Genomic DNA, 27,512 nt, shown 5'->3' on the forward strand with positions numbered 1-27,512 from the left:
TGATTTATAATCCTTTGGGTATATACCCAGTAATGGGATTGCTGGGTCAAATGGTATTTCTAGTTCTAGATCCTTGAGGTATTGCCACACTGTCTTCCAGATCTTCAAAGTCCCCAGCCTGTCCTTCTCAGACCTTGAAAGCTTTGAGACTCTAGAATAACTAGAATCTACAACCTTGATACTCTTTTTTAGAGAAACGGACCAGCTGTGATCAGAGGTAGCTCAGACTCTCACCTGGTGGAATAACTCTAGCTACGGTTCATGTACTATGGAACAGCTTCCTGGAATCATAAAATCCTGTGCTTGTGGAAAGGGAAACTTGTAGAACTGGAAGTTAAAAAAAAAAAAAAAAAGAAGACGCTGAATCTGAGTTCTGCCTGGTTGTCACCAGGGATACATTTGTATGATTTAAGCAACAACAGAAAAGCAAACAAAATGAAGACTTTGATTTATGTCAATGAATTGTACATTTCTTGGGAGGCCCCTTTCTCAGACATATGTCATTATATATCAAAAAGAGTAAACAATGGCCAAAGAGGAAACAGCCTTTTAATGTTCTTTATAAATCTAAGGTTCTATTCATTAATCCATCAATTAAAACTCAGGCATGATGGGCCTGAAGTGTACTCAGGACACCAAGGTATTCATTTTCTTAGACGAATCAATTAAGGAGATGAAAATTTCACTGCAGTGCTGATATAACTAAACCCAGAGTCCTAATCCAGACAGTTCTGCAGATTGCAAGGAACAAGGACTCACATTCCTGTCCTGCCCTTCATTCACCTTTCTCTCTCTCCTCAGGATAAGAGAAGACATTACCAAGCCGATGACATTTGAGAATCAGAGTTTTAGAGTTGAAAAGGCCCTGAGAGAGCATGAAACCAAACTGCCTCATTTTATTCTTGCAGAAAAGAGAGGTCAGAGGATCCAAGTGACTGTCTCAAGGTCACACATTTAAATAAAGGATCAGGAAACCTATGGGGGGTGAGGGCACAGCCATAAGGCAGATCCCCTCCTCAACAGCATTGAGACCCATAAAAGCAGGAAGAAAGACCTCAATATTTCTGCTTTTCAATGGTATGATTAAGCCGTCTATTAGATATCCAAATGGAGATGTCAAGTAGACAACTGGGGATACAAGAATCTGGGATTTCAGGGAGAGTTCCAAGCTAGAGACTTCAATTTGGAAGTCATTAATATAGATGGCCTTTAATAAGGCCATGAATAAGGCCAATGCAAAGAATAAGAGCCCCAAGGGAACTATGCAGGCCAAGAAGAAACCTAAAACAGAAACTCTGGAGCCCTCCAACATTTAAGAACCATCTAGTATATGTAAGTAACAGAATCTCTGAAGGAAAGGCTGCTCAGTGTAATGGAAAGTCTGATGTATGAGAAATCAGAAATCAGCAATGGGGAATTCTAATCATTCTATCGCTATTCCAAGTCAAAGTGATGTTGACTTAACTTCTCAGGGCTTCCAATTCCTCACTTACCAAAACAGGAGTGAGGTACATGTAATAGGAATGAGGTAAGGGTAACACTAATGTATCTGCCAACCCAACTATTTCCACTATTTTCTTTTTTTTTTTTTTTTTTTTTTTTTTTTGAGACAGAGTCACTGTGTCACCCAGGCTGGAGAATAATTGCACAATCTTGGCTCGCTGCAACCTCCACCTCCATGTTCAAGTGATGATTCTCATGCGTTAACCTCCTGAGTAGCTCAGCATGCACCTCCAAGCCCAACTAAATTTTGTATTTTTAGTAGAGATAGGGTTTTGCTATATTGGCCAGGCTGGTCTCAAACTCCTGACCTCAGGTTACCTGCCCACCTTGGCTTCCCAAAGCGCTGGGATTACAGGTGTGAGCCACCATACCTTGCCTCTACCAACCCTACTATTTTCTTATGTCATGATTTCCATGTGGCATATGTGTAGCATTCCAATGACACAATCCAGCCTCATTGAAGAGTGGTGTCTCACCCTTCCAAGGCAGAATCTGCTGCTGCTGCTGTTACCCAGGATCGCATAGCAGGTTGCCTAAGAAGGGGAGACTCTGAGTGGGGAGGCGCAGAAGCTGCCGCCTACATGCCTTTCCCACTGGAACAAGAGTCACTGGAGATAAGTCAAAATATTTGCATTCTTCATGTTCAGCTGCTGCATATGTCAGATAAATGTTGTACTGTAGGTTATTTTTCTTGACATTGGGATGAACTTGCGCTGAGCTTTATTTACTTTCTTGCCAAATAAATGCCAGCATATGTTTATAAAAAGCCATTCAGGGAAGAGAAGAGAAACAGCAATGGCCTAAAATTTAAGCTCCGTGATCCACAAATAAATCAAATCGTTGGCTTTGCCTTACTGGAACTTGATGCTCACCAACTGAACTAAACAATTTGGCTATACTAGCAAGGATAAGATGTTGTCCCAGGTCAATTGATTATAGTTCCTTATGAAGGACTAACTCCAGGACAGGCTAAAGACCAGCTAGACTGTTTCTTCTGTCCAGCAGGATTCCACAGGATGGCAGGTGGTCTTCTTGCAGTATATTAAAGAATTTCGACCTATCTGATTAGAATTAAGTAGCTAAAACAGGCCTTTGCTTTTTAGGTTATGGGGATGTCTCGCACATTACTATGAATAGCCAACCAAAATAACTAGAGCTGAATGGTTGGGATGGGTAGAGACAGTAGAGACAGCTACGTCTTAGAATACCAGCAGATTATGCTGAAAAAAATCTAAATACAATATCAAGCCAATTTTAGATTTCAAGATTTAGAGTAGCTCATCTTCACAGGCAGAAGAAGCACTCTTATGAGTACAGAAGCAGGAGTTACCCAATTTTACTTTAAGGGAAAGATACTGATACCCATGCAAATTAATCTTAGTCTCATATACACAAATACTTTCTACTTCCCAGTCCTTATTATCTGATTCTCTTATCTTTGGCTGATGACTTTGATCTAGGAATTGTCTCTTAGACTTACCTGTTGCTCACTTTGCTTGGGTCATTGGGCTATTTTGATCTAGTGTCTAGTGTCTGACCTGGGCCATGAAAACTCCAGTTTTCAGCATTCAATGTATGCTTTCTTCATTGTATATACGCAAGTGCTTCTTTCTAACACTCCCATTCATGTGTTCAGCTGGTGATACCAAGGGACTCACCCCCAAGGAAGTTCCAGTAGAGAACACAGTTTGAGCTATTGGGACACACAGCCTTAAGAACTGTCCTAGGCTTAACACATTTAGTACAAATTATCCATTCTAGGTTTAGGATTGGCTCTTGAATGTTTCTAGATAATAAAAATTAGAGAGAGAATGGCAAACTGTGTGACTGTGTTGGTGTTGTTACGGTGAACGGAGCAGGACTCCTTAATCCAAAACGGATCCCATTCCTGTATAGAGGCGATGCCAAACACATTTTCTTCACTCTTCTTCAGAAGTGCCTAGAGTGGATGCCTAGAGTTAGAAATAGGAGACCCCAAATCCAAGAAACCTTGGATCCCCCTCTCTGGACCATCACTCCTTCCATATAGAAGCGGCCGTTCTTGCCCATTTGTCCTACCATTTCCCTATAGACATCTACCATAACATCAACCACGTTAAACATTTCTCACATTTCCCTTCGTTTCTCCAGGAAGACTATACACCCCTTGTTCAAAAGTAAAGGCTGTGTCGAGTTGGTGTTTGTGTTTTGGTTGGTTTGTTTGTCTGTTGCATTTCCCACCTCTAACATAGTGCCTGGAACACACTAGGCCTTCAATATATGTCAATTTCCTGTAGGAAAAATGAACAAAAGATACACAAAAGAGTCTCCACTAAGGAATCAATTTCAATAAAGAAAAACAATGTCATTGGGAATCTCAATTTTTTCTTTGCTAGCAGAGAAGAGTCCTGTAATTTTTACACTCCATTGATTCATCTTGAACATGGTGTCAGGAACAATCCACGGGCAAAAGACAATTAGCAGGAGAACAAAACAGTCAGTTGAACCGTCTGGGATTTGAGTGATGTATAGATCAAACGTCTTAAATTTGCTAAGCTGCTTCTCATTTGGCCAGAATGGATGACTCTTGGCTGCACTGCACCAAGAATAATTGTCCCTCATATATCCCCAATCAGCTGCCTTTCAATGACTAGTCAGAAGTGACAACATAAAAGGTGCAGTGACTTTCACTGTTCTTGGCAAGTTTTGGACCAGCTCCTATTGATTCACCCTTGAAATGGGTGAGCTCAGAGACACCTTGTATAGCTGGCTACAGTCACTGTGTCCTGACTCCAACAACCACAAGGCCCTTGAGTTAAGAAGAAACCCAAGAAGAAGAAGTGAGATGGCTTTATACTGCCTTCATAGATAACGGAAGATCTGCAACACTTCGGCAAACACCAAAACTGTCTCATGCATCTCAGAGACAAAATGACCTTTCTATCTTCCCAAACCAGCACCAGGGTAGGTTACCCTACAGAGATATTTGGAAAAAGCCCAGGCACCTGACAGACTGACCAGCGCATTGTCACCTATTTTCTTATCATAGCTCCTGTTCTGGCAGTTGCTGCCTTGAAAATTCAGTGAATTTTAATTCCATAAGCTCCAAGAAAGCTCTCATTTCCTCCTCTGTCCTCATGTCCTGTGTTCTATCTCTGATCTGACTGTAAGAAGGGTTTGTAGTTCTCTTGAAATATACCTTAGCGAGTAACACAGTTGGCCACACAAAAACCATGCCTTTAAAACACCTTCTCACTGGTCATCCAGCCCTTGTTCCAGGCCTCGTCCAGGATCTGTCCACATATCACCTGTCTTCTGATACGTGAACAATTTCTGGTCACTGACCACTGGTCTGTAGAGATGAGACCCTGTAGGTCTCTCCTTAAAACATCCTTCCCTTCTCTGAATCTCCATGTCCTTCTTCTCTATCCATTAGCATGCTACTGTCTTGCGTTATCTTATTACAGCTTATTATATAGCTGTCTCAACTCCTCAACTAAATAAATGATAAACTTCTTGAAGGCAAGAGCTATATCTATACAGGTATGGTATTCTCAAAGCCCTGGAGCCATACCCTTCACAAAAACTTGGTCTTGATGTAAATTATCCTTTCGTAGAATATAGAAGCTGACAGCCCACGGATAGTCAGCTTGATTCTGTGTGCTTGGCATATAAAAAAAAAATAGACCAAGCTGCAATCTCCAAATAGCTTGCCTGGAATCTCCTTGTGTTGATGTTGGCCCTCTTCTTGTCTTTATCTCTGCCCTTTGCCCAAACTGTAAATTGGGTGCAAATGTCAGATACTGAAGTGGTGAATGAAAAGGGAATCCTCCCGGCATTCTGGCTTGGTCTATAGGGTCAGCCCTCATCTCTTTAGTCCCCTCTCACGCCCTTCCTCCTACCCCCACAGTTCCCCAATTCCATTCTGGACAGTTGCCAGAAAGGAACAAAGCATCCAATCCATTCTGGACTCTGTTCAGGTCCTCAACTGTGTCAGCGTTGCTCACTATACAGTGAACCTGTAGAGTATGTTGGTCTCCTTGCAAGGGCCTCCCAAGCTTCTCTATACCTTTTCTTTAATGATGTTGATGACAATAATTATGACCATAATAATCACTAATACTAAATGCTCAGGAACCTATTAACTCATTTAATCATCATCAGTATCTTGTAAGGTAGGTGCCTGATTATCTCTATTTTACAAATGAGGAAATCAAGTCTCAAAGATATTGACTACCATGCTGAAACTCACATCACTGCATGAGGGCCAGATTTCTCACCCAGTCTGGCTCCGGAGTTCATGCTCTTAACCAATACATCACTCTGCCTCTTATAAAACCCACCATGTTTGTAATCCGTTATTTAATGGCTAAATATTCCACTAGGCAGCAAGCTCCATAAAAACAGAGATGAATCTGTCTTGTTCAACATTGTGCTTCTAAAGCCTAACCCATGTGTTAGCTTGTAAAAAGCACTAAAGAAGTACAAGTCAAATAAATGAATAAAACAGCCAGTTGGCTAGACTCCCTGGAGCCCCAAAAGGGAATTATTTACCCTGTCTAAATAGAAAGTATTTAATCAAAAAGTATCATAATCACGGTAATATTTATTATAAAGCTTCCCTTTCGGCAACCCAATCTTAGCCAAACGAATCCAAGCATTCAGAACTAGAAAGGGTGCATTCGGTTAATCAGTAAACCCAAAAACTGCTGGAAGAAAGAAAGTGCAGGTAGGTGCAAAGGCTCGGGCTGTCCAGGGATCCAACTGTAACACATCAGCCCCACTCAGGCCCTCACTTCCCACCCCCTAGGCCGACTCACCCCTTTCGCAGGTTCTTCCCCAGTATCCTGTGCCCGTACAGTCGCAGATGAAGCGGTTCCAGCCGTCCTTGCACACTGCATTGTTCTTGCAGGGGTAGCTGTCACACTGCTTGGCGCTCATCCGTGAACAGGAGGACTTGACACCCGCAGCATTCTGCATCTCTGCCAGCTGTCGAATGTTCTTGCTGCGCCCGTCAATGAACAGGTCGCGGATGCAGCCCACGTAGCCATAGTTGAGCATGGCGGTCCACAGCTCGGTGGGGAGAATAAGGCCAGCACGGTTCTCTGGCAGCCCTCCCAGGTACATGTCTCCTTCCAGGTCCAGGATCTCGCTCTCCCCACTGGCGGTGAATGGCGTGCGCCTGCTGTTCACTGATATAGTACCTGCGGTGGGAAGACAGATCCAGAGTTAGGAAGCTCGCCCGGCGTCTCAGGTGAGTCCGTCAGTTGCTTAACCAAATGAAAGAAGCCCACCAGGTGAGTGCTGAGACCAGCCATTGCCCGGCCAGGAGAGAACAATGAAAGGAAGAGAATTAGATGTTACGGGACAATAGGAAAGACAATGTAGGCCACCTGGTTCCAATCTCTGCCAGCTAAGTCCACCTAGCCCTTAGGAAGACTCAGGAAAATCTCAGCAACCTAACATCTAGTGTATCCTTTCTCTACCTAACCCTGTTGGCTGAGACCACACAGGCTGAGAGCAGCACACTTCCTGCCTGTATTTAAATTTCAGCTCTAATATGAATGAACTGTATAACCTTAAAGAACTGACTTCACCTTTCCTGTGCCTCACTTTCCTCATCTGTGAAATGGGAAAATAACTGTCTCCACCTCACAGGTTGGTGTGATTAAATGAGTGAATATATACAAAGTGCTTTTAAGAGTGCCTGAGACAGAATAAGGCCTCCATACGTTTGCCTGAGTCTTCTTCAAGGGCTCACCAACCCCAAAAGATGGAGCTTCCTCTTCTATCTCTCCCTCCATGTACTGGTACTCTCTATATTGGGCATTCACTACCAGCCCTGCCAGTGAATATTTTGAGCATTCCCTGTGATAAATTTTAACGGAAACATGATTCCTTACTTAATCATTTAATAAATGTGTATGGAAGATCTATTCTGTCTCTGGTATAGCTCTAGGCAGAGATGAGCTTGATAGGCATGCCTCTCCTCTCATTGAGGGGATGTTCCAGAGCAGAGGGACAGAAATAAATGCTATGGTTTGGCTGTGTCCCCACCCAAATATCATATTGAATTGTAGCTCCCATAATCCCACATGCTGTGGGACAGACCTAGTGGGAAGCGAATTGAATCATGGGGGCAGTTACCTCCATGCTGTTCTCATGACAGTGAGTGAGTTCTCACAAGATCTGATTGTTTTATCTGGCATTTCTCTGGCTGGCACTGCACTTCTCTCTCTCCTGCTGCTGTGTGAAGAAGGACATGTTTGATTCCCCTTCCAGTATGATTCTAAGTGTCCTGAGGCTTCCCCAGCCATGCTGAACTGTGAGTCAATTGAACATCTTTCCTTTATAAATTATACAGTCTTGGGTATGTCCTTATTAGCAGCGTGAGAATGGACTAATACAACAGGGAAGCCAATAACAAAATAAATTAGCTAATAGCAGGTGCTATGAAGAGAGTAAAGGGGGTGGTGTGCTAGTTACTCATGTGTTCTACTTTAAAGTGTAGTGTCACTGAAGGTCTCTCTAGGCAGGTAACAGTTGAGCTGAAATTGGAATGTTGGGAAGGATTCAGCCATGCAAAGTCCAAGAGAGAGAGCAAGGCAGGCAGAGGGAATGGCACCTGCAAAGGCCCTGAGGTAGGAAGGAGCGTGGCTAGAATAGAGAAGGCAAGAGTGGGTGAGCAGGAGATCAAGTCAGAGAGGTAAGCAGACCCAGGAAGGGGTTGGATTTTGGACAGCATCGAATGAGACTGTAGAAGATGGAACTCCACAAGCTGACCTGAGACCTTGAGAACAGGGATTCTAGTCCTAAATGGGTTTCTGACCCTAGGCCAGTCCCTGAATCCCTGAATCACTTAATGGCTCAATTTCCTGCACTGGAAACTTAAGAAAATGGACTAGGTAATATCTAAACATCCTGTCAGAAATTTTAAAATAGGTACTTATTATTCTCTTCTTTTTTTTTTTTTTTTTTTTTCGATAGAGTCTCACTCTGTTGCCAGGCTGGAGTGCAGTAGCACAATCTCGGCTCACTGCAACCTCCACCTCACAGGTTCAAGTGATGCTCCTGCCTCAGCCTCCTGAGTATCTGGGACTACAGGCATGTGCCACCACACCCAGCTGATATTCTTGACATGCTTTATTGGTATCAAGATAACTGGGTCATGCCATCCATCAGCCAGTCTTCACCTCTGTCTGATTCTCAGTTCCTTCAGCTATGAAGGGTATATAACTTGAAGGGCTGCAAAGATCAAATGAGATTAAAAATGAAACATACACTTTAAAGTGCAAAGTCAACCGGGCGCAATGGCTCACACCTGGAATCCCAGCAGTTTGGGAGGCCGAGGCAGGCCGATCACTTGAGGTCAGGCATTCAAAACCAGCCTGGCCAATATGGTGAAACCCTGTCTCTACTAAAAATACAAAAATTAGCCAAGTGTGGTGGTGCATGCCGGTAATCGCAGCTACTCGGGAGGCTGAGGCAGCAGAATTCCTTGGACCCGGGAGACAGGGGTTGCAGAGAGCCGAGATCATGCCACTGCATTCCAGCCTGGGCTACAGAGCAAGACTTGCTCTCAAAGAATATAATTAATTGATTAAAATAAAAATAAAATGCAAAGTCAATACAAGAGTAGAAGCATAGACAGGATATTAAGGGGAATTTAACATCTCCTTTCCTACTGTCTTCTAGAAGTTTTCTCCTAGAGAAATATGCTTTGCCATTTTGTCTTTAAATCTTTCAAATACTTACAAAACAACAATAATGTCCCAGCCACCACTTTAACCATTTTATGTGCATTTTTGGACTTGATCCTCAAAACAATCTTGGGAGGTAGGAGTTATTATTTCCTCTATTTTACAAATGAGGAAATTGAGGTCTGCATCTCTTACTATTTTCTGTATTCCAGTTTTCTTTCTTTACCCCTCACTTGTCCGCAGGGTGAATCTGATCACCAATTAAAGGGGGGGTGGATATCTATTGTCAAGTAAGGACAGTACTAGAATCAATTTAAATTTTAGAGCCTTAAATACAACCTGAGGAAAATCTGTCCTCAGTGTTTTGAAAGCACTTAACAAGTTCTAAGACTCACTTGCCCAAGTGGGGATTGATTATAATAGTTTTCTAGATCACTGTCAGTCATATTATTCTTCAAGATGATCAGGGAAGGATGCACCACATTTGGATTCATTTGTTTTTAGAACTATCCATTTGAGTACAGATTTATAAACAAAAACAAGGTACCAGAAAACATTCTCATGAAAAGATGAAAGTTTAGCAGATTGTATTATAATTTCATATTGTACTGCTTTCATGGGACAATTGTTTGTTTACTCGGTAAATTTTTATAGGCTTTGATCAAATTTATCAGTAGTTAAAAAAATCGGCCAGCACAGTGCCTCCTGCCTGTAATCCCAGCACTCTGGAGGCTGAGGCAGGCAGATCACCTGAGGTCAGGAGCTCAAGACCAGCCTGGCCAACATGGTGAAACCCCGTCTCTGGCTCAAAAATTAGCCAGACATGGTGGTGGGTGCCTGTAATCTCAGCTGCTTAGGAGGTGAGGCAGGAAAATCACTTGAACCCGGAAGGTCGAGGATGTAGTGAGCCGACACTATGCCATCGTACTGCAGCCTGGGCAGCAAGAATGAAACTCTGTCTCAAAAAAAAACGTGAAAAAAAAAATTGGCCAATGCTTTAGCTCCCAGATATGAAATTTAAGGCTTCTGAAATCTCAACATGTTTGCTGAAGATGGCTCCACTGGTGGTTCTAACAGGAAAAATTGTTCCCCTACTTGAAAAAAAAATTTGCACTGGGAACAGACAGAAATAAACATATAGCAATTCTATGTGTTCTACCCTACGTGTGGACATAGGTAGATAATCTTTATATTGTGCCAAGCTCTAGGTTAGTCAGACACAAAACCCGTCCACCATGACCTAACCTCAGAGATCCCAAACACATGATCTTAAAAACCAACTGCAGTGTTTCCTTATAATTTTGGAACAGCTTTCTGACTCTGCCCTTGCTGACATTTTACTGAAAAACAGAGAAAGAGAATGAAAAGAAGGAAAAAAAGAGGCGGGGGAGATTTAGCCTCCAAAGCAATTAATTTTGGAGTGTTTTTCTGTTTAAAAAGGCACATACTATTCATTCTTGCTCAACGAGCACATTTAATTTGAAGCCTCTTGGTTCTGATCAGATTTCAGACAACCAATAAAGATTCCTACTGGGCAATAAAATATCCAGGGCTGCAATCTGCCACCCGTCTGTCCTCTGCAAAGAACCCATCCAGCTCTTCCTAAGGGCAATGTTGCTGTCTCTGCCATCAGTCTAGATTTGGAATTACGCAGGAAAGTCATCCCACCAAAGCACAGTCATTCCCAGCTTCAGCCTTTTGGGGGAATTTATTGCTCTCTTACTGGCCAAAAGAACCTAGAAAGAAAATATCCAAATAAAGAGTTTTTAATGTTCATCAGGAGAGTGAATCTCTATAATATGGCACATGAAGCCAAGACCCTCCTTGAGTATATCCTACCTAAATGGAGAATCAGGAAATAAGTCTAAAACTCTTAATACTCTAATTACTGCTCTTGGGAAAATGCCCTTTCTCATAGCACAGAATGTGACCTTCACTGACACATCGTCCACAGAAAGCGAGGCAGACTGTCCAGGCAATCAAAAACCCCTATTTGTGCCCCAGCCCCACCCCCACTTTGTTACTGTTCCAGAGTGGCTATGTACTGCCTGGGGCTAGCTTGTTTGATCTGCAGTTGCAGAAACAAAGCCATTTAAACCAAATGTAAAAGGTTATGAAGAGGAAGGGAGAGTCAGTGAGGTCTGAACCAAGAGTGAAATACAGGCTTTTATACCAAAGGAAGGCTTTAAATTGAATATGTCTTCAGGAAAAATCAATTTGCCTTTGCGTTTCTTGTCATAATTTCTCCGTGCAACATGACCCTTGCCAATTATTGAAGGGTGTATTGTTGCATAAACTCTTGCACAGTGAAGTTTATCCCACAGAATAATCACATAAAGCAGCATCTGTGATGTCATAATTTGTTTCCTTGGTGATGAGGAAAAGAAGAAGCAAAGAATGGGGGATGGGGTGGATCACACCAGTGACATGACAGTCGCTTTGGTAGCAGTAGAAATGCTACTTGTAAAACTATCCTTAGCTCCAGCACTGTAGAGCGATCACTGACAATTGTGTGGTGAGTGACAGGAGAGAAGAGTGGAGGATACGAGCCATATGAGGCAGGTATCTTTTCAGAAACATAATTTTACAACAGCCATTAAAGAGAATAGCCAAAGCATCAAAAAGCAGGCAAGGGCAAAAGTTTTTAGAAAATAAAGGCAACAAACAAACTGAGGAGCTACAGCTTTCCTGAGTCCCAGTCATACATCCTGCCTCTTCCTACCTGATCTGCCATCTCGCTGAATGTCCACATGGTACCATTCCCCATCATTGGCTTTCTTCTGAGTGGCTTTCACTTTGATGGTGCCGGAGCCCATGTCAAGCAGCAAGTACAGGTTGCCATCGAGGAGTTCCACAGCAAAGAAGTCTACTTTTGTGTTCTTTTGGCTCCGAGCATCCTTCCTCTCTTGGGGCTTTCCATGAGTGAAGAGGATCAGGCCATTGGGCTCAGTGGTGCGGAAGTCAAAGGAGATGGAGCCCATACGTTTAGTGTTCCACTTGGGCAAGCTGATGTAAGCCTCTGGGGTCTCGAAGTTGATGGGGTCCAGTGTGGCCACATTCTCACACTTGAACACAACTTCACCATAGATTTTCATCTTGGTGTCCCCAATCCGTGCCAGGCGAGACAGCTCCAGACGGATGTCATTATTCTTATAAACAACCTGTCAAAAGCCAAACAAAAATGCCATATGAATCAATCTTGCAAACAGTATCCATCCATCACTCACTGGGCACCTGGAAAAATGACCCAAGAAGAGCCTTGAGGACATAGTCCAAAACAACATGAGAAACAATGAGACACAGGAAACAGAAAGTATCTGTGGAAACATCTGATGTGCACACAAGCTCTAAAAAAAGCCTCTATATTTCCATGGAATTTATTTGTCTCCTGGCCAATTCCTTGTGTTGTCAGAAAGTTATACAACATAAGCTTGCAAATAAAAATCAAGAGAGATTGAGTTGCTTGGAATCATATACTTCATACAAAGTGATTTACTGAAACAACCTTAGTTAGTAAAAGACCAGAAACAACCTAAATGACCATCAATAGCAGATGGCACAGCTTTATAATGGAATATTAGGCAGCCCTTGAAAACAAGGTATTGCTTTTGGTTTTAATGTGGAAGCTCTCCAAGTCACATTGTTAAGTGAAGTTGTCAAGGAACAGGATAGAGGGTGCATTCTGCTATCATTGTGTAAAAGTGTGGAGGTGTGGGGACATTACATATATATGCTCCTGTAAGCAACAAGTCTCTTTGGAATTATAAAATTGTCATTGGGGAGTATACTTGCGGGATTAGTATTCTAGAGGGGGAGGGTGACTTACTTTTCTCTGCGCCCTCTGGTAGTGTTGGACTTTTTTTTTCAACCACGTGGATGTATTACTTTAAACAAAGATTAAGTGTTAAAAGCTGATGGAGACAGAGGTCCAGTTGTGTTTTTGTTTTCTGCACATTGCATGTGCTTTCTGTTTAGTGGTAGAATGAGACACCCTGAAGCCCTAGTTCGGTCAGGGTTATTTATTTAGTTGTGAGCCTGATTTTACAGAGACTACTGAATCAGTTACTAATTCACCTCATCAGGGGGTCCAGCAGGGCTTTCTGTCTCCGTGCCCTACCGAAGGTTAGTGTACACTTCTACAAAGCCATGGTCATTGTTCTGCAGAATGGGTAGGTAGGTGGAGAAGGGGAGGATGCCAGTCAAAAAAATGTTATGACTTTCTAACAGCTGCTATAGAAAACAGTGTGGAGATTCCTTAAAGAACTAAAATTAGAACTACCATTTGATCCAGCAATCCCACTATTGGGTATCTACCCAGAGGAAAATAAGTCATACAAAAAAGATACTTGCACACACATGTTTATAGCAGCACAATTCACAATCGTGGAACCAACCCAAAAGCCCGTCAATGAACAAGTGGATAAAGAAACTGTGGTGTGTGTATATATATATATACAATGGAATACGACTCAGCCATAAAACAGAATGAATTAATGACATTCGCAGTGACCTGGATGAGACTGGAGACTATTATTCTAAGTGAGTTAACTCAGGAGTAGAAAACCAAACATCATATGTTCTCACTGATATGTGGGAGCTAAGCTATAAAGACACAAAGGCATAAGAATGATACAATGGGCTTTGGGGACTTGGCGGGATGGGTGGGAGGAGGGTGAGGGATAAAAGACTACAAAAAGCGTGCAGAATATACTGCTCGGGTGTTGGGTGCATCGAAATCTCACAAATAACCACTGAAGAACTTACTCATATAACCAAACACCACCTGTACCCCAATAACCTATGGAAAAAATCAGTTATGACCTTCTAAACCAGGTATAATCCATATAAAAGCAAAAAATAATCTTTCTCTCCAAAATTAGAATTTCAAAAAATTTTTACTCTTATTCAAACTGAAATTTGATATAGTTCCCTGGGATGGTTCTCAGTGCTCTGATCTCTGAGCAATGTCACATCCATAAAAAATTAATAAAGAGAAAATAATGGAAGGGAAATTGACAAGGATCTGAGTATTGAGCATACCAACTACTTTGCTATTTTCTTCGTATTACCTTATTCAAATTCTAGGTCAGGACCTAGATTTAGGTTTGAATTCCACATCTACTACTTACAAGCTCTGTGACTTTGGCAAAGTAACTTTTCTGGGTCTGTTTCGCCTCCTGAAATTGGGAATATAGGAATAAACTATTTTGTAATAATAAAATGATTTAAAACGTGAGAAATGGAACATCATAAGGGCACAAAAATCACAGCTATTCAGAGGGTTACTGTTAATCTCATTTTGTTCTTTCCACAGCCCTGAAAACGTTGTATTATCATATCCAAAACAACAATTCTTAATTGTAAAATAAGTCTCATCTGTCCATCTCTGTGACAGAAAGTTAATTGGACGGCTCATTCCAGCACATATCATGTAATCCCCCTCACATCCGAGTGTAGAACTGGTTCCCATCTCTCTCCCATCACCAGGAGAGAATCAGGCAGAGCTGTTTGCATTCTAATGGACATTACAAGAGTGACATATAGCTATGGCAAAGCATTGAAAATGACTCATCTATCATGTAACCTTGACCATGGACCTAACCATAGTCAGTAACATTGAAAATAATGATACTAACATTTATTAAGCACCTACTACCAGGCACCATGCTAAGGATTTAACACCTCTCCATCCCATTAGATCCAGACCACACCCATTTGAGATACCTGTAATCCTTCCCTTATTTTACAGATGCAGAAACGGAACACAGAGAGTAGTTAGGGAACCAGTGACAGGCTCACAGCTGATAAGTGATAGAGCAGGACTCGAACCTAAGCATTTGGGCCCCAGGGCCCACATGCTCAGAAGTAGGCCCCTAGCAGCACCTGTGAGGTTTATCTTTAACATTACATGGAAAGTCACGCATGCTCAACTTCACAATTCAAAAGCTGATTTTTTCATTTTAGCGAAACTGGGCTGACCATGTGCAAAGGGAAATAGTGCAGGATCCTCAGCCAGTCACTCAAGTGAGTAAACCAGAAAAAAATAATAAAAGTTTAATGACTGTCAGCTTCTTTCTAACCCTCACTATTATAACTCAGCATGTGAGATCTCTTTGACATAAACAAACTTTGGCTTTTTCTGCATTTGGGTTAAATGCCTATCACTAGTGTTCCTTTAAAGGTTAATTATTAATATATAACAGTAGGTTATCCCCAAGGGACAGAAGGAGGCTTGGCACCATGGAACAATAAATAGAAAGAGAGATCAGGCATTCCTACAGGAGGCTGGAGACAGAATAAAAAGGAAAAAAAAAAAAAAAAGCCTTTAACAGGATACAAGAGCAGTGAAGAGAAACTCTTCTGTGAGAAGGATACCTAACTGAGACTGGGAAAGAAGGTGAATAGCCAGAATGAAGATTTCTGAAGAGATAGGTAAGAGAATCAAGGGCCATAAACTGGCCAGACAGAGATAACCAGACATCTCTCAAAGGCTCTTTGAAGGTGAGTGCTCTATCTACTCTACTGCCGTGAAATTACCTGTCTATTTATATGGAGTTTTCACTGTCGTGAATAAAAAGCCAACGCCACTCTCACTGACAGCTGAATAACCTTTCTGAGTCCCATTTTATTTATTCCAAAGGTAAGAGCCTCAATATCTGTTCTACAAATGGTCCGTCTTTCCCACCCCACAGGGCTGTTGTCGAGATCAAATAGTAGGGCACAGACATAGTAGGACACAGACAATTCTGACATACAAACCTAGGAAGAAATAAAAGTATATCTTCGTCTCCCATGGTGTGGGGGTTCTGTTGGAAATGGACAGGGTCCTGAACTGAGATTCTGTGAAGGTTTTTCTACCAAGAGGAAAAGGGCAGTAGACAAGGGACTTGTAGACCAGTGATGCTGAACTGGGACCCTCTATTGTTAATATTTTTACCTTCCCCACCTGCTCTGTGCAGAACCACAGCCACAGGCACGCAGAAGTGTACTGGCACCCTGGGTCACCACGGAGGCAGGAAACCCTGCTGGATCCCCTTACGAGGGAAATTAGTATCTAGTACAATGTTCTCTGTAAAAGCAGACTGTCAACTAAATGAATGTCCCCAAATGGCTGGCTGAACTAGGAAGAGATGTGGCATCAAGTGACAGGAAGCAGCCTTGGCTGACAAGTCGCCTCGGCGAGGAGCAATTAAGGACAAAGTAGAAACGGCTCCCCGTGGGGAAAGATGTCACACAGACTGGGAGGTACAGAAACAGAGTCGCAAAGAGTGACAAGCTGGTCTTGCTATCCCACCCATGGGCTTGTAAAGACTGCTGTTTGAACACGTAACTCATGCTTAGGAGACCGGACAGTAAAACAGCTGAGGACAGAATCTCAGAATTAAGACAAAGTCTCTAAGAAAAAAAATATACCTGTATTCCTCCACAATCTTTAATACAGAGACACACAGGAGCAATACCAGGAGTAAGGCAAGCTGAGGGCAGGAACAATACAATGAAAACTGAGAGTCTACGTGTACTGGGTACTTTGCAAACACTATTTTACATCATCCACAGGAAGCACATTGAATAAGTAGCAGTTACCCCATTTTACAGACATGGGGGTCAGCAGGGATACTTACCTGCCCAAGATCATGTAGGCAATTAAATGCATAACCAGGCCATTAAATGCATAACCTGCACTGGGGTAATTGCCCTCCAGAGAGGGCAATTTCTAGGCCCTTCTGTAGCCTATGCCTACACACAAAGCAGAAACCCCTTCGCCATGCACGAAAACCATACCCAAGTCCATGTTGATGTGCAAAGCCCTTCACCCCTTGTGCAATCCATTTCTAATGGATGTCTATACCTCCCCACTTAGGGGTCACCTCAAAGGCTTCTGACTGAACCTAGGCGCTGTTGCTTCTGCACTTTTGTTCACTGAGTTTCCTAGGCTGCAGCACCTTTCTCTTCTCTCCATCCTCTCTAAATGATGCCCCTTCACCGGAATTTTCAAATTCACTCCAGAAGTTCTCCGCTACTGTGGTACTTGCTGATCCCACACTCTGGTAAATCAGAGTCCTTATATTATCTACCAATGAGGAAGCGGTCTGCGCTATTGCCCAACTCCCTTGCCTTGGTTGGAAAAAGAGAGACTATCCTAACCCTACATGATGCACTTATTACATCAAACTCTTCTAAGGTGTTTGAGTTAGAAGGCAGGTGCATAAGAATAAATCTAAGAATTGGAGATAGTCCCCACTCAGAGAAGTATTTTCTTCTCTCCCTCTGCCATCTTATCCCAGTCCACTCTGTTCTCAACTTTCTGAGACCGTGTTTCTGCATGTTCTGTTATAAATGCCCCATCCCTACGCACTCCAGCAAGGGAACTAGAAAGAATGAGAAGATATGGGCACGTGCCCAGGAGTGCCCAGGTGGCTTCTTGACACTATTTCTCCTGCCAATAGGAGGTTTACCACCTGGTCTTTCTTTTCTCTTGGTTTTGAACTATCTGCAGAGAGGACAACTTTGATTTAAAAAAAAAAAAACCAAAAAAAAAAACACCAGGTCAGCGGATAAGACCATGTCATTCACAGGTTTGTGATTTGATGCCTCAGCACCAATAATCCACTTCACATCACTGGAGAATGTCTGAAAGTAAGGACGCTGGGGACATTTTCTGAAGTTGGACAAAATGGAATGGTGGAGAAGCCAGTATTGGGGTACCATGAGCAGAGTTGACTACAGATCTCAATAAAGCTTCTCAACTGTATACCTATGTGCAAAGTAGTTTACTCACAACAAGCAAAACTAAAGATATACTTATCCCCCTCCCAAATTGAATCCTTTGACAATAGATAATAATGAAATGAGCTTTATCTCTTTAGCTTCCAGGATGATACAGCTTCTAGATAAAACTCTCAGGCTAATTTTACTATTGTGTAACATTCCTACTCAGGGTAAAAGAATGATTAAGAAGTGTTGTGAAAGAATCTTGCTTCTGGGGTCTCCACAGAATCACAGATCTCACCGTCTCTGCCCACTTCCCCTCTCCCGCTCAGGCAACCGATGACTCGGGCCTGCTGTGATTTCTCCCTCCTCTAAACTGTCCACTCCACTCCCCTGTCACTTACAACTCTCAACTTTGTTATCTTGGTACAGCACACGTCTTGTCTTTTCAATAGATTTCAAACACCTTAGGAGCAAAAAATATGAATTACACCTTTTAAAATCTGAAATTGCTCCTAACTATATAGGTGTTTAACACATGTGTTTATCTTTAGTAAATTAGACGTTAGATGAAGTAGCAGTATAGTGCAGTGGTTAAGGTCATGACCTTTGGAGCCCCCTAACCAGGGTTTGGGCACCTTACCAACTGTGTAACGTTGGGTAAGATACTTAACTTGTCTCAGCCTATGTTCTTCTACTGTGGAATGTAGACACTATCTCAGTTCACAGGATTGTAAGAAATAAAGAAGATGCTGGTGCTGCATATAAAAATACTTTACGTAGTTTCTGAACCCTTGATAAGCACTTAATATGTGGTGGTGATCACTGTTAATTTTGTTATTTTCTGAGAAAAGCCAGAATAAATCAACAGACAGTATAGCATGGGGTCATTAAGAAAGAAAGATTCAGGCTGGGCACGGGGGCTCGTGCCTATAATCCCAGCACTTCGGGAGGCCGAGGCAGGTGGATCACTTGAGGCCAGGAGTTCAAGGCCAGCCTGGCCAACATGGTGAAACCCCATCTCTACTAAAAATACAAAAATTAGCAGGTGTGGTGTGGTGTGCCTGTAATCCCAGCTACTCGGGAGGCCATGGTGGGAGAATCACTTGAACTCCGGAAGCGGAGATTGCAGTGAGCTGAGATCGCGCCACTGCACTCTAGCCTGGGCAACAGAGTGAGACTCCATTTCAAATAAAACAAAGATTCTCTCTGAGGATAACTTCTAAACTGATGGTCAAGCCTAAGAGGTGGGGGTACAACAAAAGAAAAACTCTGGATTTAACAAACTATAAAATCATATCTTTATATATTTATTTATAAGTAATATTTATGGACTTCATGTATTTATTTATAAATATACTTATTTATAAATTTTATAGACTTCATTGCCTAATGTAACATTTATGAGATGCACACACTCCAAATACTTGCCCAGATTGAGATTCATAATCATTAACATCATTTTTTATCACAGGATGCCACTGATCAACTCCAACAGTGAAGTCCAAGCACAAATGTGGCAGCAGATGGTCCTCTTAGGTTCCAAAGTCAGAAGAACCTAATATCTGGCATGACCAGAGCCACATCTGCATCTCTGGTCTTGCTAACAGGGGTCAGCAAACTAACTCCGCCTGCTGAGATACAGCTGACATCCAACCTGGAGCTCAGTTCCCAACTGCTGCATCTCATGGATGTCACCATTTTCATGCTTTATGTTTTGTTAACAGTGTTCAGGATCTGCCAACGATGAAAAAAAACCTCGGCACCAGAAATAGGAAACTGAAACTGAGGTCAGACTTGCAAGGCAGGAGCTAGAAAATGTCCAAGTTCTGGAGCTCAAAATAAAGGTCAAAAAGACTCCAGATAAAGTTGAAACTAATAGTGCAATGTTGACAATTAAATTTTTTAAATTCTGTGTGAGCTAACACTCTGTGGGTCAAATGAAGCATATCTGAAAGCTAGATTTCACCAGATGGGGCCACCATCTCTGATCTATGGCCCTATTTGTGAGAGAGTGGCCAGGAAAAGATAAAAGGGACATATGGCAAGTGAGAGTAGCAAAAAAGATCCAGGGAAACTGATGTTGAAGTAGCAAAATCCTTAGTCCATACCTCATTCTGAAAAAATTATTCAGTCTTCTAGGCATGCATGCAGGCCAGCCAGAAAAAGACAGACAGCTGTAAGCCAGTCAGTTATCCTGCCTTCATGAATCACAGAGCCATGAGAGCCAGCCCAAGAACCCCGCTGATAATGCAAGTCATTACCACTGGTGCTTGAGTTAAGCATAGGCTTTCACGAGTATTTTCCTGATGGATTGTGGAACGAAAATGATCATATAGGTTTATGCCCAGTTTCAGATGGGAACAGTAAGAAGTTAAGCAAGATTTCCAACCCCTTGCCTTATGGAGTGTTCCATGCCTGTTCAGAGTGGAGGTCTCCATTTTATGCTTCTCAAGAAGGAGAACTTTCTTAGGACTTTTATTCCACTTGAAGGCTGATCAGAAACAGGTTGCAATGTATTTGTGTATTTCCTAGAAAAAGTTGCCAGGCCAGGTGTGGTGGCTCACTCCTGTAATCCCAACACTTTAGGAGGCTGAGGTGGGTGGATCACGAGGTCAGGAGTTCAAGACTAGCCTGGCCAAGATGGTGAAACCCCATCTATACTGAAAATACAAAAATTAGGGGGGGGGGAGGGAGGGGGCCTGGAATCCTAGCTACTCGGGAGGCTGAGGCAGGAGAATCACTTGAACCCAGGTGGTAGAGGTTGCAGTGAGCCGAGATCGCACCACTGCACTCCAGCCTGGGCAACAGAGTGAGACGCTCTCAAAAAAAAAAAGAAAAAAGAAAAAGAAAAAGTTTCCAGTCAATCAAGTTTCTGGAGCATTCAGGATACTATAAAGGCTCAGTCTATCACAGTCTTGCTGTTTCAGGCTTTATCATCTTCACAGAGTCTAGTACGTTTCTACTAAGTTAATAAGAACTTGGCATAGACAGACCCAGGCAGAGACATACGACATGAACTGGCAAGTAGGGGCCATGGTCCTCCAAGATAGAACTAGTCAATGGGTGGTTTTAACAGTTTCCAGTTACCAGTTAATCTTTTCAGGCACAACTGGATAGCCACTCTCCCATTTCTTAGAGCCATGTTGGCAAACATGTGCCCCTACCCTCCTTTACCAGCAGATGCCATTCATCATCAATCGATGTATTTCTGTTCTACTCCCACTCAACCCAAATGAAGCCGCGGAACCCTCTCAAGGTAGTGCTCCAGGAAGTTAACTACAGGTCACTGAGAACCAGAACTTGAGATGAACCTATTCTCCACATTTCTTATCCTCTAATGCAAAAGCCAAGTTAATATTAATTAATTAGCTATACTCAAATATTAGAAATAAAAACCTATGTAAATGTACTAAGTAACCACTGTATCTTTAGTTCTAGACCATGGAGGCTAGACCATGAGACATAATCACTGCCACCAACATACATAGAGAAAGTTGAAGTATACTTAAGGGGGGAATATTTTTTCATATCAAAGTTGGAGTGAGATATATTTGTCATGTCAATTAATGTACCTATGTAAAGGACCTATGACCATAAACTTGATCAAAATCATAGTTCTGTGCCTTCTGGTGGCCAGCGATGGCACTGTTATGATCCTCTAGACTAAGCTTCATAAACACATGGGTTGTGTGTTTCTGATGTGGTAACTGATGCATTCATTCCCAGCATTTAGCAAAGTGTGTGGCACATAGTAGAAGCTCAATAAATAGACATACTCATTTCCTGAATTTTCTTAGGCACTAAACAGACCTACCCAGAGAACGCCTACATTTCCTTCTGTCTTAGAATATTTGATGAGGGCACCAACCCCACTAGAGTGAAAGTTACATGTTACAAAGCAGAGGAACTAAGATCAGGTGAACAGGTGGTATGTGATTATGAAAAGCTCTAAAAATATATACCTTATGCAATTAGGGTAAAAAGGTAACTATTAGAGTAGACAGGAAGCCTTAAGCAGCTTGATTAAAAAGATGACAAAATTTAAAACATACTTTGCTGAACCACTAGGAAACTACTGTTATTTTTATTCCAAGGACTAGAAAAGACTCTAATTATCTCACTGTTAATATGTCTGGGAATAACATGTCATTCTCTGCTTAAAATTATTCAATGGTTCTTTGGAATTAAAGGCAAACTTTGAAGCATTATATAAAAACCTCTTCCTGATCTAGTCCTGTCTTCATTGTTACCAGTCTTGACAAAAATTCGGCAGGTCCTCCAATTTATCACCCCAGGGATCAGCCTTACCTGATTCTCTACCTGGATAATTACTATTCGCCACTTGAGGCACAGTTTAGGCATCACCTCTTGTGAGAAGCCTTCTCCAATGTTGCTACTCACTCCACTCCCACCCACAGCTGAGTTCTTCCTCTCAGCCCCCATGGTTTCATGTTCTAGCTGCTGTCATTGAATTGATCACATTGTGCTGGAATTGTCTGTTACCCCCGGTAGACCAGGAGTCTCTCGAGGGGAGGAACCTATGCCTTTTCTCACCGTATCTCTCAATGCCTGACACAAAGTACACGCTTAAGGGAGGTGGTAGAAAAATGGGAAGAAGAATAACAAGGAAAATCACAAGGGCTACTTCTTGACGCCTTTAAGTCAGTGAAGACTATAATGCAGAAAGAAGCCTCTATATCTATTCTGCCTGAAAATAAGTAATGAAATGGAAAGGTAGACAGCTAAAGTATTACAAATAAAGACATTTGATGGAACCACTGAATATTTAGTAGAGTTTTCCCCAGTGTGCATGCTTAGAAAAATGTGCTTATATTTTTAAGGCAATCTATATGGAAAGTTCTGCACCCCAGAGTGGCAGCTACCATTAGTGTATGTGTCTCAGCAGAATACAAACAGGAGAAGTAGAAGCTCAATCACAAACTGCAGTACGATCCTCTAAGAGACTGGCTGGCAAAGTTCAGTGCCATCACTACCTCCCACTCTGAGGCATGCTAAGGGGCTACCGGACACCTCTAATATGACAATGTAGCTTTGACTTGTCATAGAGAACACATGGATGTTTTGAGGCAGTACCTCAGAGCCTTCATCCTCTGTACCTAGCGTCAAAGAGCAACAGAGAATCTCCAACAAGGAAGCCTTTGGCCCTAACTAGCAGCTTCCGGCTATTAGCAGCTACTCTGAAAGAAAATAGATGACAATAGGCATGCCAAATACCTTTTGTAGAAAGAGCTCATATGAGAGGCTCAAAGACAAAAGAGTCAGAGAAAATACTGGAAAAAGATTCAGTGAAATAGAGCCTTTAAGAAGTCTAGCATAGCTGGTTGGAAACAATAGTAGCACATAAGGCAAGCAAGTATTGTAAGCTGTCCAGGCGACAGAAGCAGTTCGTTCAGGACCACGTGTAAGACAGGTTCTATCAAGAGGTGCAGACCAATGGGTAAGTTCCAGGAAGCTCTGGGGCTGAGAAGATAAGTGCACATAGGGGCAGCCGCTTATGCTGTCGAGCCCACTAATTTATACAAAATACACGTGGACCAGTGCTGTATGGCTTCCTGATGGCTGAGCAACCTCCAAAGGAGATCTGCCCATCAGGAGCAATTACAAACTATTTCTTGCCTGGCCTGTGAAGCAATTCTACTGCTAGCCTAATGAAGGCTTTAATCAGATGGCTTTTCAAAGTGGTCCAGAGAGCCCCTCTACAATCAGCAAAAGAGGTGGGGAAAGTAATAAGAGGAATATGCCAGGCTGGCAGGTAGCTGATGACAGAATGATTTCCAGCCTGGTGCGGAGGCAGCGTGTGAGAGTTGGGTTGAAACTGACAATATTATAGATAGAAATGCTAGGACTCAAATTATTTTTTTTCCAAAAAAAGGTTTCTTTACACTTTTTTAGCTTAAAAATAGTCATGCAACAAAAGGCCCCCTCCTTTCTTGGGACTCCCTTTCAAGGTGATGATATGTAAGCCCAATACTTATACCTATGAGTTTGCATTACCTTTAGTAAGTCTGCAGAGACCGAGATAACCACTAGATGTCCCTTATGCCATGCAAAATCAACCGGAAAGGAATTTCACTGCCAGTGACACAAATCACATTTAAAGATAGCTTTTCTAAGCCTTTGATCTTAGGTGCCAACTGTAATTCCTATGATGACTCACTCCTTTGCCTTATTTATATTGTGTCCACTTCAGTAGTATTTCAATAGTCTTTTATTATAAGATATAAAATTATAGGCAGAGAACAGAAAACTATTACGAATTAAACTTCTTTTATATTTATATAAACAAGAGGTAGAAACAATAGAGAAATGGGTAGAGAGGAATATTGGCGAAAAGGGACATAGGGTATCTAAAGAAGTCCAAAATTCATTATCACTTCTAGGAATCAAATAAGTTTTCATATAAAACCACAAGCTCAGACTAAATTCAGATTCTCCATACACTGGGTTCTTGTATTAAATAAAACTCGGTGTGATAAATAATTTTGAATTCACATGTCAAGTGTGATCAGTCACGAATGGTTGTCTATGACACTAAGTGGGAAAGACTGTTGTGCTATGATCAGTGAGCAATGCCTGCTATGGTTGTGGGAACTGGGAAAAGTGGCTCCCATGATATGCATTTGCAGAACTTGGGTTAACCTCCTAACCCTAAGGGTCCCAGACTTGGGATGAATGTGGGTGATGCTGATGGTGGTGGCGATGGCAGTCATAATAGAAATAGCCATATCTAATGTTCAGAAAACTTCCTATGGGTCCGTCATTGTTCTTAGTGTTTCGCATGTAAAAACTATTGATACAAATGTGCAATATATTCAAACCAAGATATGGCAGTACCTTGAGAATAAAAGAAGGGGGCACTATGCATAATTCACCTGGACAGGAGATGTTACCCAGAACAAGGTGACCTGGAATAGATGGCCACCCTATTTGATCCTCACAGCCTGAGGCATGAGAAGCGGCATAAAATATAGTTAACAGCAAACATACTGAGTTGAAATATATTCTGAGTTGAAGCGTGTACTCTAAGTTGAAATTCTTGTTCTGCAACTTGTTGCTGTGTAATCTAGACAGGTTACGTAATCTCTCTATACCTCAGTTTCCTCATCTTTGAAGTGGGATAACAATAGCACACTTTCCTCATAGGGCTATTGTGAGAATAAGGAGATTAAATATATATAACATGCTTAGAATATCTCCTGGCCCCCTTGTATATGTTGGTGACTATTATCCTCATTTTGGTTTCCTCATTGAGAAAACTGGGAATCTGAGATTTTAATATCTACCTAAGCTCACACGACTATTGGTAGTGGAACCAGCATGGACATAGAGATAAGTCTGGCTTCAGGGCCTATAGGCTCAACAACTATTACTACCCTGCCTCTCTACAATGGAAGAGAAATTAAGATTCTTTAAGATCCCTTCTTTGATCACACTTCTTCAGCTAGCTGGATTATAAAAGAAGTCACTAGAAAAATTGATCTCTCCTGCCTGTGGCTCAAGATAGCAGATTATAGTCAAGTAGGCATGAATGAAGCATGTTTAGGAGCACCTGCCAAAGCCTTGAGGAAGACTCCTCCAAAGTCCATATCTTCCTTAGAGTATATGAGAGAGGTGGAAAAGGTATGAAGGAGTCAAGAACTATCTGCATCGCAATTTCAAGTACTGAATTTCTCTAATTCAAACATGGGCGAAGTCCCTGCTATAACCTTCTATGGGGTGCTCCACTCGAGCTCATAGTGTCCACTGATACTCAGTAATCTCCCAGTGACAACCTAGATCCATTTTGGTTCTCCTGATGAGACAGATGGCAAGTGCTACTGCTGGACACAGAAGAGCAAGTGCCAAGCCAGCTGTGCACACCTTATCCTATAGAACTGGACCACAATCTACCCACCACAGCCAGATGATGGAAACTGTCACTAATTCCTTGCCCAGAACTCAGACCAGCTCTCCCAGTTGCTTACCAGTGCCTCAGTAAGTATTAATTTATGGTTTATTTTCATAATGGGAGCTGGGAATGTTGCCATATACATCTGTTCAGTGGCATTAGGCTGACCTAAATTACACCCTTCCTGAGAGCAGCCCTAAGCTTTTTTCAACGGACCATCACTTGAAAGTCATTTACTCCTGAGGTAGGTCTGTGAGCAAACGGTGTTCTTAGAAGAACAAGCACTTTGAGGCTACAAAAAAAGAAAGGTATCTCTGTAGTAGGCTGAATAATGTTCCCCCAAACATATCATATCCTAATCAGAAGAACTGTCAATGTTATCTTATTTGGAAAAGGGTCTTTGCAGATGTGATTAAATGAGGGATCTTCAGATGAGACTACCCTGTATTCTCCAGGCGGGCCCTAAATGCAAGCATTTGCATCCTTACAAGATAAAGGCAAAGGATCACACATACAGACAGAGAGAAGATGATGTGAATATGGAGGTAGAGATTAAGGCCCAGAAGCCAAGGAATATGGGCAGCTACCAGAGATGGAAAGAGTCAAGCAACAGATTCTCTCCTTGACCCTTCAGAGGATGTACAGCCCTGCTAACACCTTGATTTTAGCCCAGTGAAACTGACGCATGACCTCCAGAATTATGAGAAAACAATTACTGTTTTTAAGCTACCAAATTTATAGTAATTTGTTATAGCAACCACAGGAAATTAATACACCCTCCCTCTGCTGCTCATGCTTCAGCTCCTGCTAGACTTTGACTTGCAATAAAAAACCCCAGGACAAGGCTTGCATCCTTTGAGGCTTGCTATACATGGACTGCTCAGGTTTATGGAGAAAGAAACAACTAAGAATAGAAGATTCTCTAGGACTATCAATACTAGGAATCCATTCCTAGGATGCATCCAGTATCTGACGTTTAAATTTCCAGCTAAACTTAGCTTCCAGGTTTTTGACCCCAAGCTTCATCAAGTACATACTTATGTAGTACAGAGAAGCTGCCTGACACTCATAAGGCACCGTAACTTGAGTTCAGCTCAAAGCAAAAATTAAACACGCGAATCCAACAGAGTATGAAGTATTTGTAATTCATTGTGCTAAAGACTATCTAATTCTTATGACATAAACTCTTTGTTGAAGAACTTAGAATGATCTGGGGAAGATAGATATGTATATCATTATTCATTCACTATTTATTGAGCAACTATTATACACAAAGAACGATGCCAAGAAATGTGGAGCATACAAGCAAAGAAGAGTCACTGGCCCTTCCCTAAAATAACTTACTCTATTAAAAGAAACAGACATATACACATTTATTCAGTTTTTCACACATTCATATATTTATTCAGTGTCATGCTCTGTGGAAATACAAAGATAAAAAAATACTGCAAGTAAGCCTTCTTTTAGAAGAGGAGACAGTCAGAAAATCAAAATGAGTAATCTGCATGATAGAGGTTTCTAAAAAGATATTTCCAAATTACCATGAAATCAGGGATGAGCTCTGAATTCAAGCTGTGGGTAGGGGGAAGAGGCAATCAGAAAATGCCTTTCAAAGAAGGATGGAGTACAAAGGTGAGACCTGAAAATCAGTGGCATTAGCCAGGTGAAAGAGGAAGGCAAGAGAAACAGCATGAATGGTGAGAAACCAG

General features: G+C 41.9%; 1 protein-coding gene and 1 long non-coding RNA gene across 40 annotated transcripts in view; one reads left to right on the forward strand and one right to left on the reverse strand.

The window, feature by feature from the left end:
* The window catches only part of LOC116557660, a 14,282-nt gene extending 4,129 nt beyond the window's left edge, over positions 1-10,153 (forward strand). Inside the window, exon 2 of the long non-coding RNA XR_004271637.1 lies at positions 10,080-10,153. This is a non-coding gene — a long non-coding RNA (uncharacterized LOC116557660). The remainder of the gene's footprint in view (positions 1-10,079) is intronic.
* The window catches only part of NRXN3 (neurexin 3), a 1,699,208-nt gene that overhangs the window by 1,138,058 nt on the left and 533,638 nt on the right, over positions 1-27,512 (reverse strand). For all 39 annotated transcript variants that reach the window (XM_032287218.1, XM_032287216.1, XM_032287189.1 and 36 more), the window contains 2 exons: positions 11,905-12,343; positions 6,303-6,686 (listed from right to left, as the gene is read on the reverse strand). In XM_032287218.1, coding sequence (XP_032143109.1) covers positions 6,303-6,686; positions 11,905-12,343 — 823 coding nt within the window. The remainder of the gene's footprint in view (positions 1-6,302; positions 6,687-11,904; positions 12,344-27,512) is intronic.

Source organism: Sapajus apella, unplaced genomic scaffold (genome assembly GCF_009761245.1).
Source record: "Sapajus apella isolate SASKATOON/1434 unplaced genomic scaffold, GSC_monkey_1.0 scaffold20, whole genome shotgun sequence".
Lineage (NCBI taxonomy): Eukaryota > Metazoa > Chordata > Mammalia > Primates > Cebidae > Sapajus > Sapajus apella.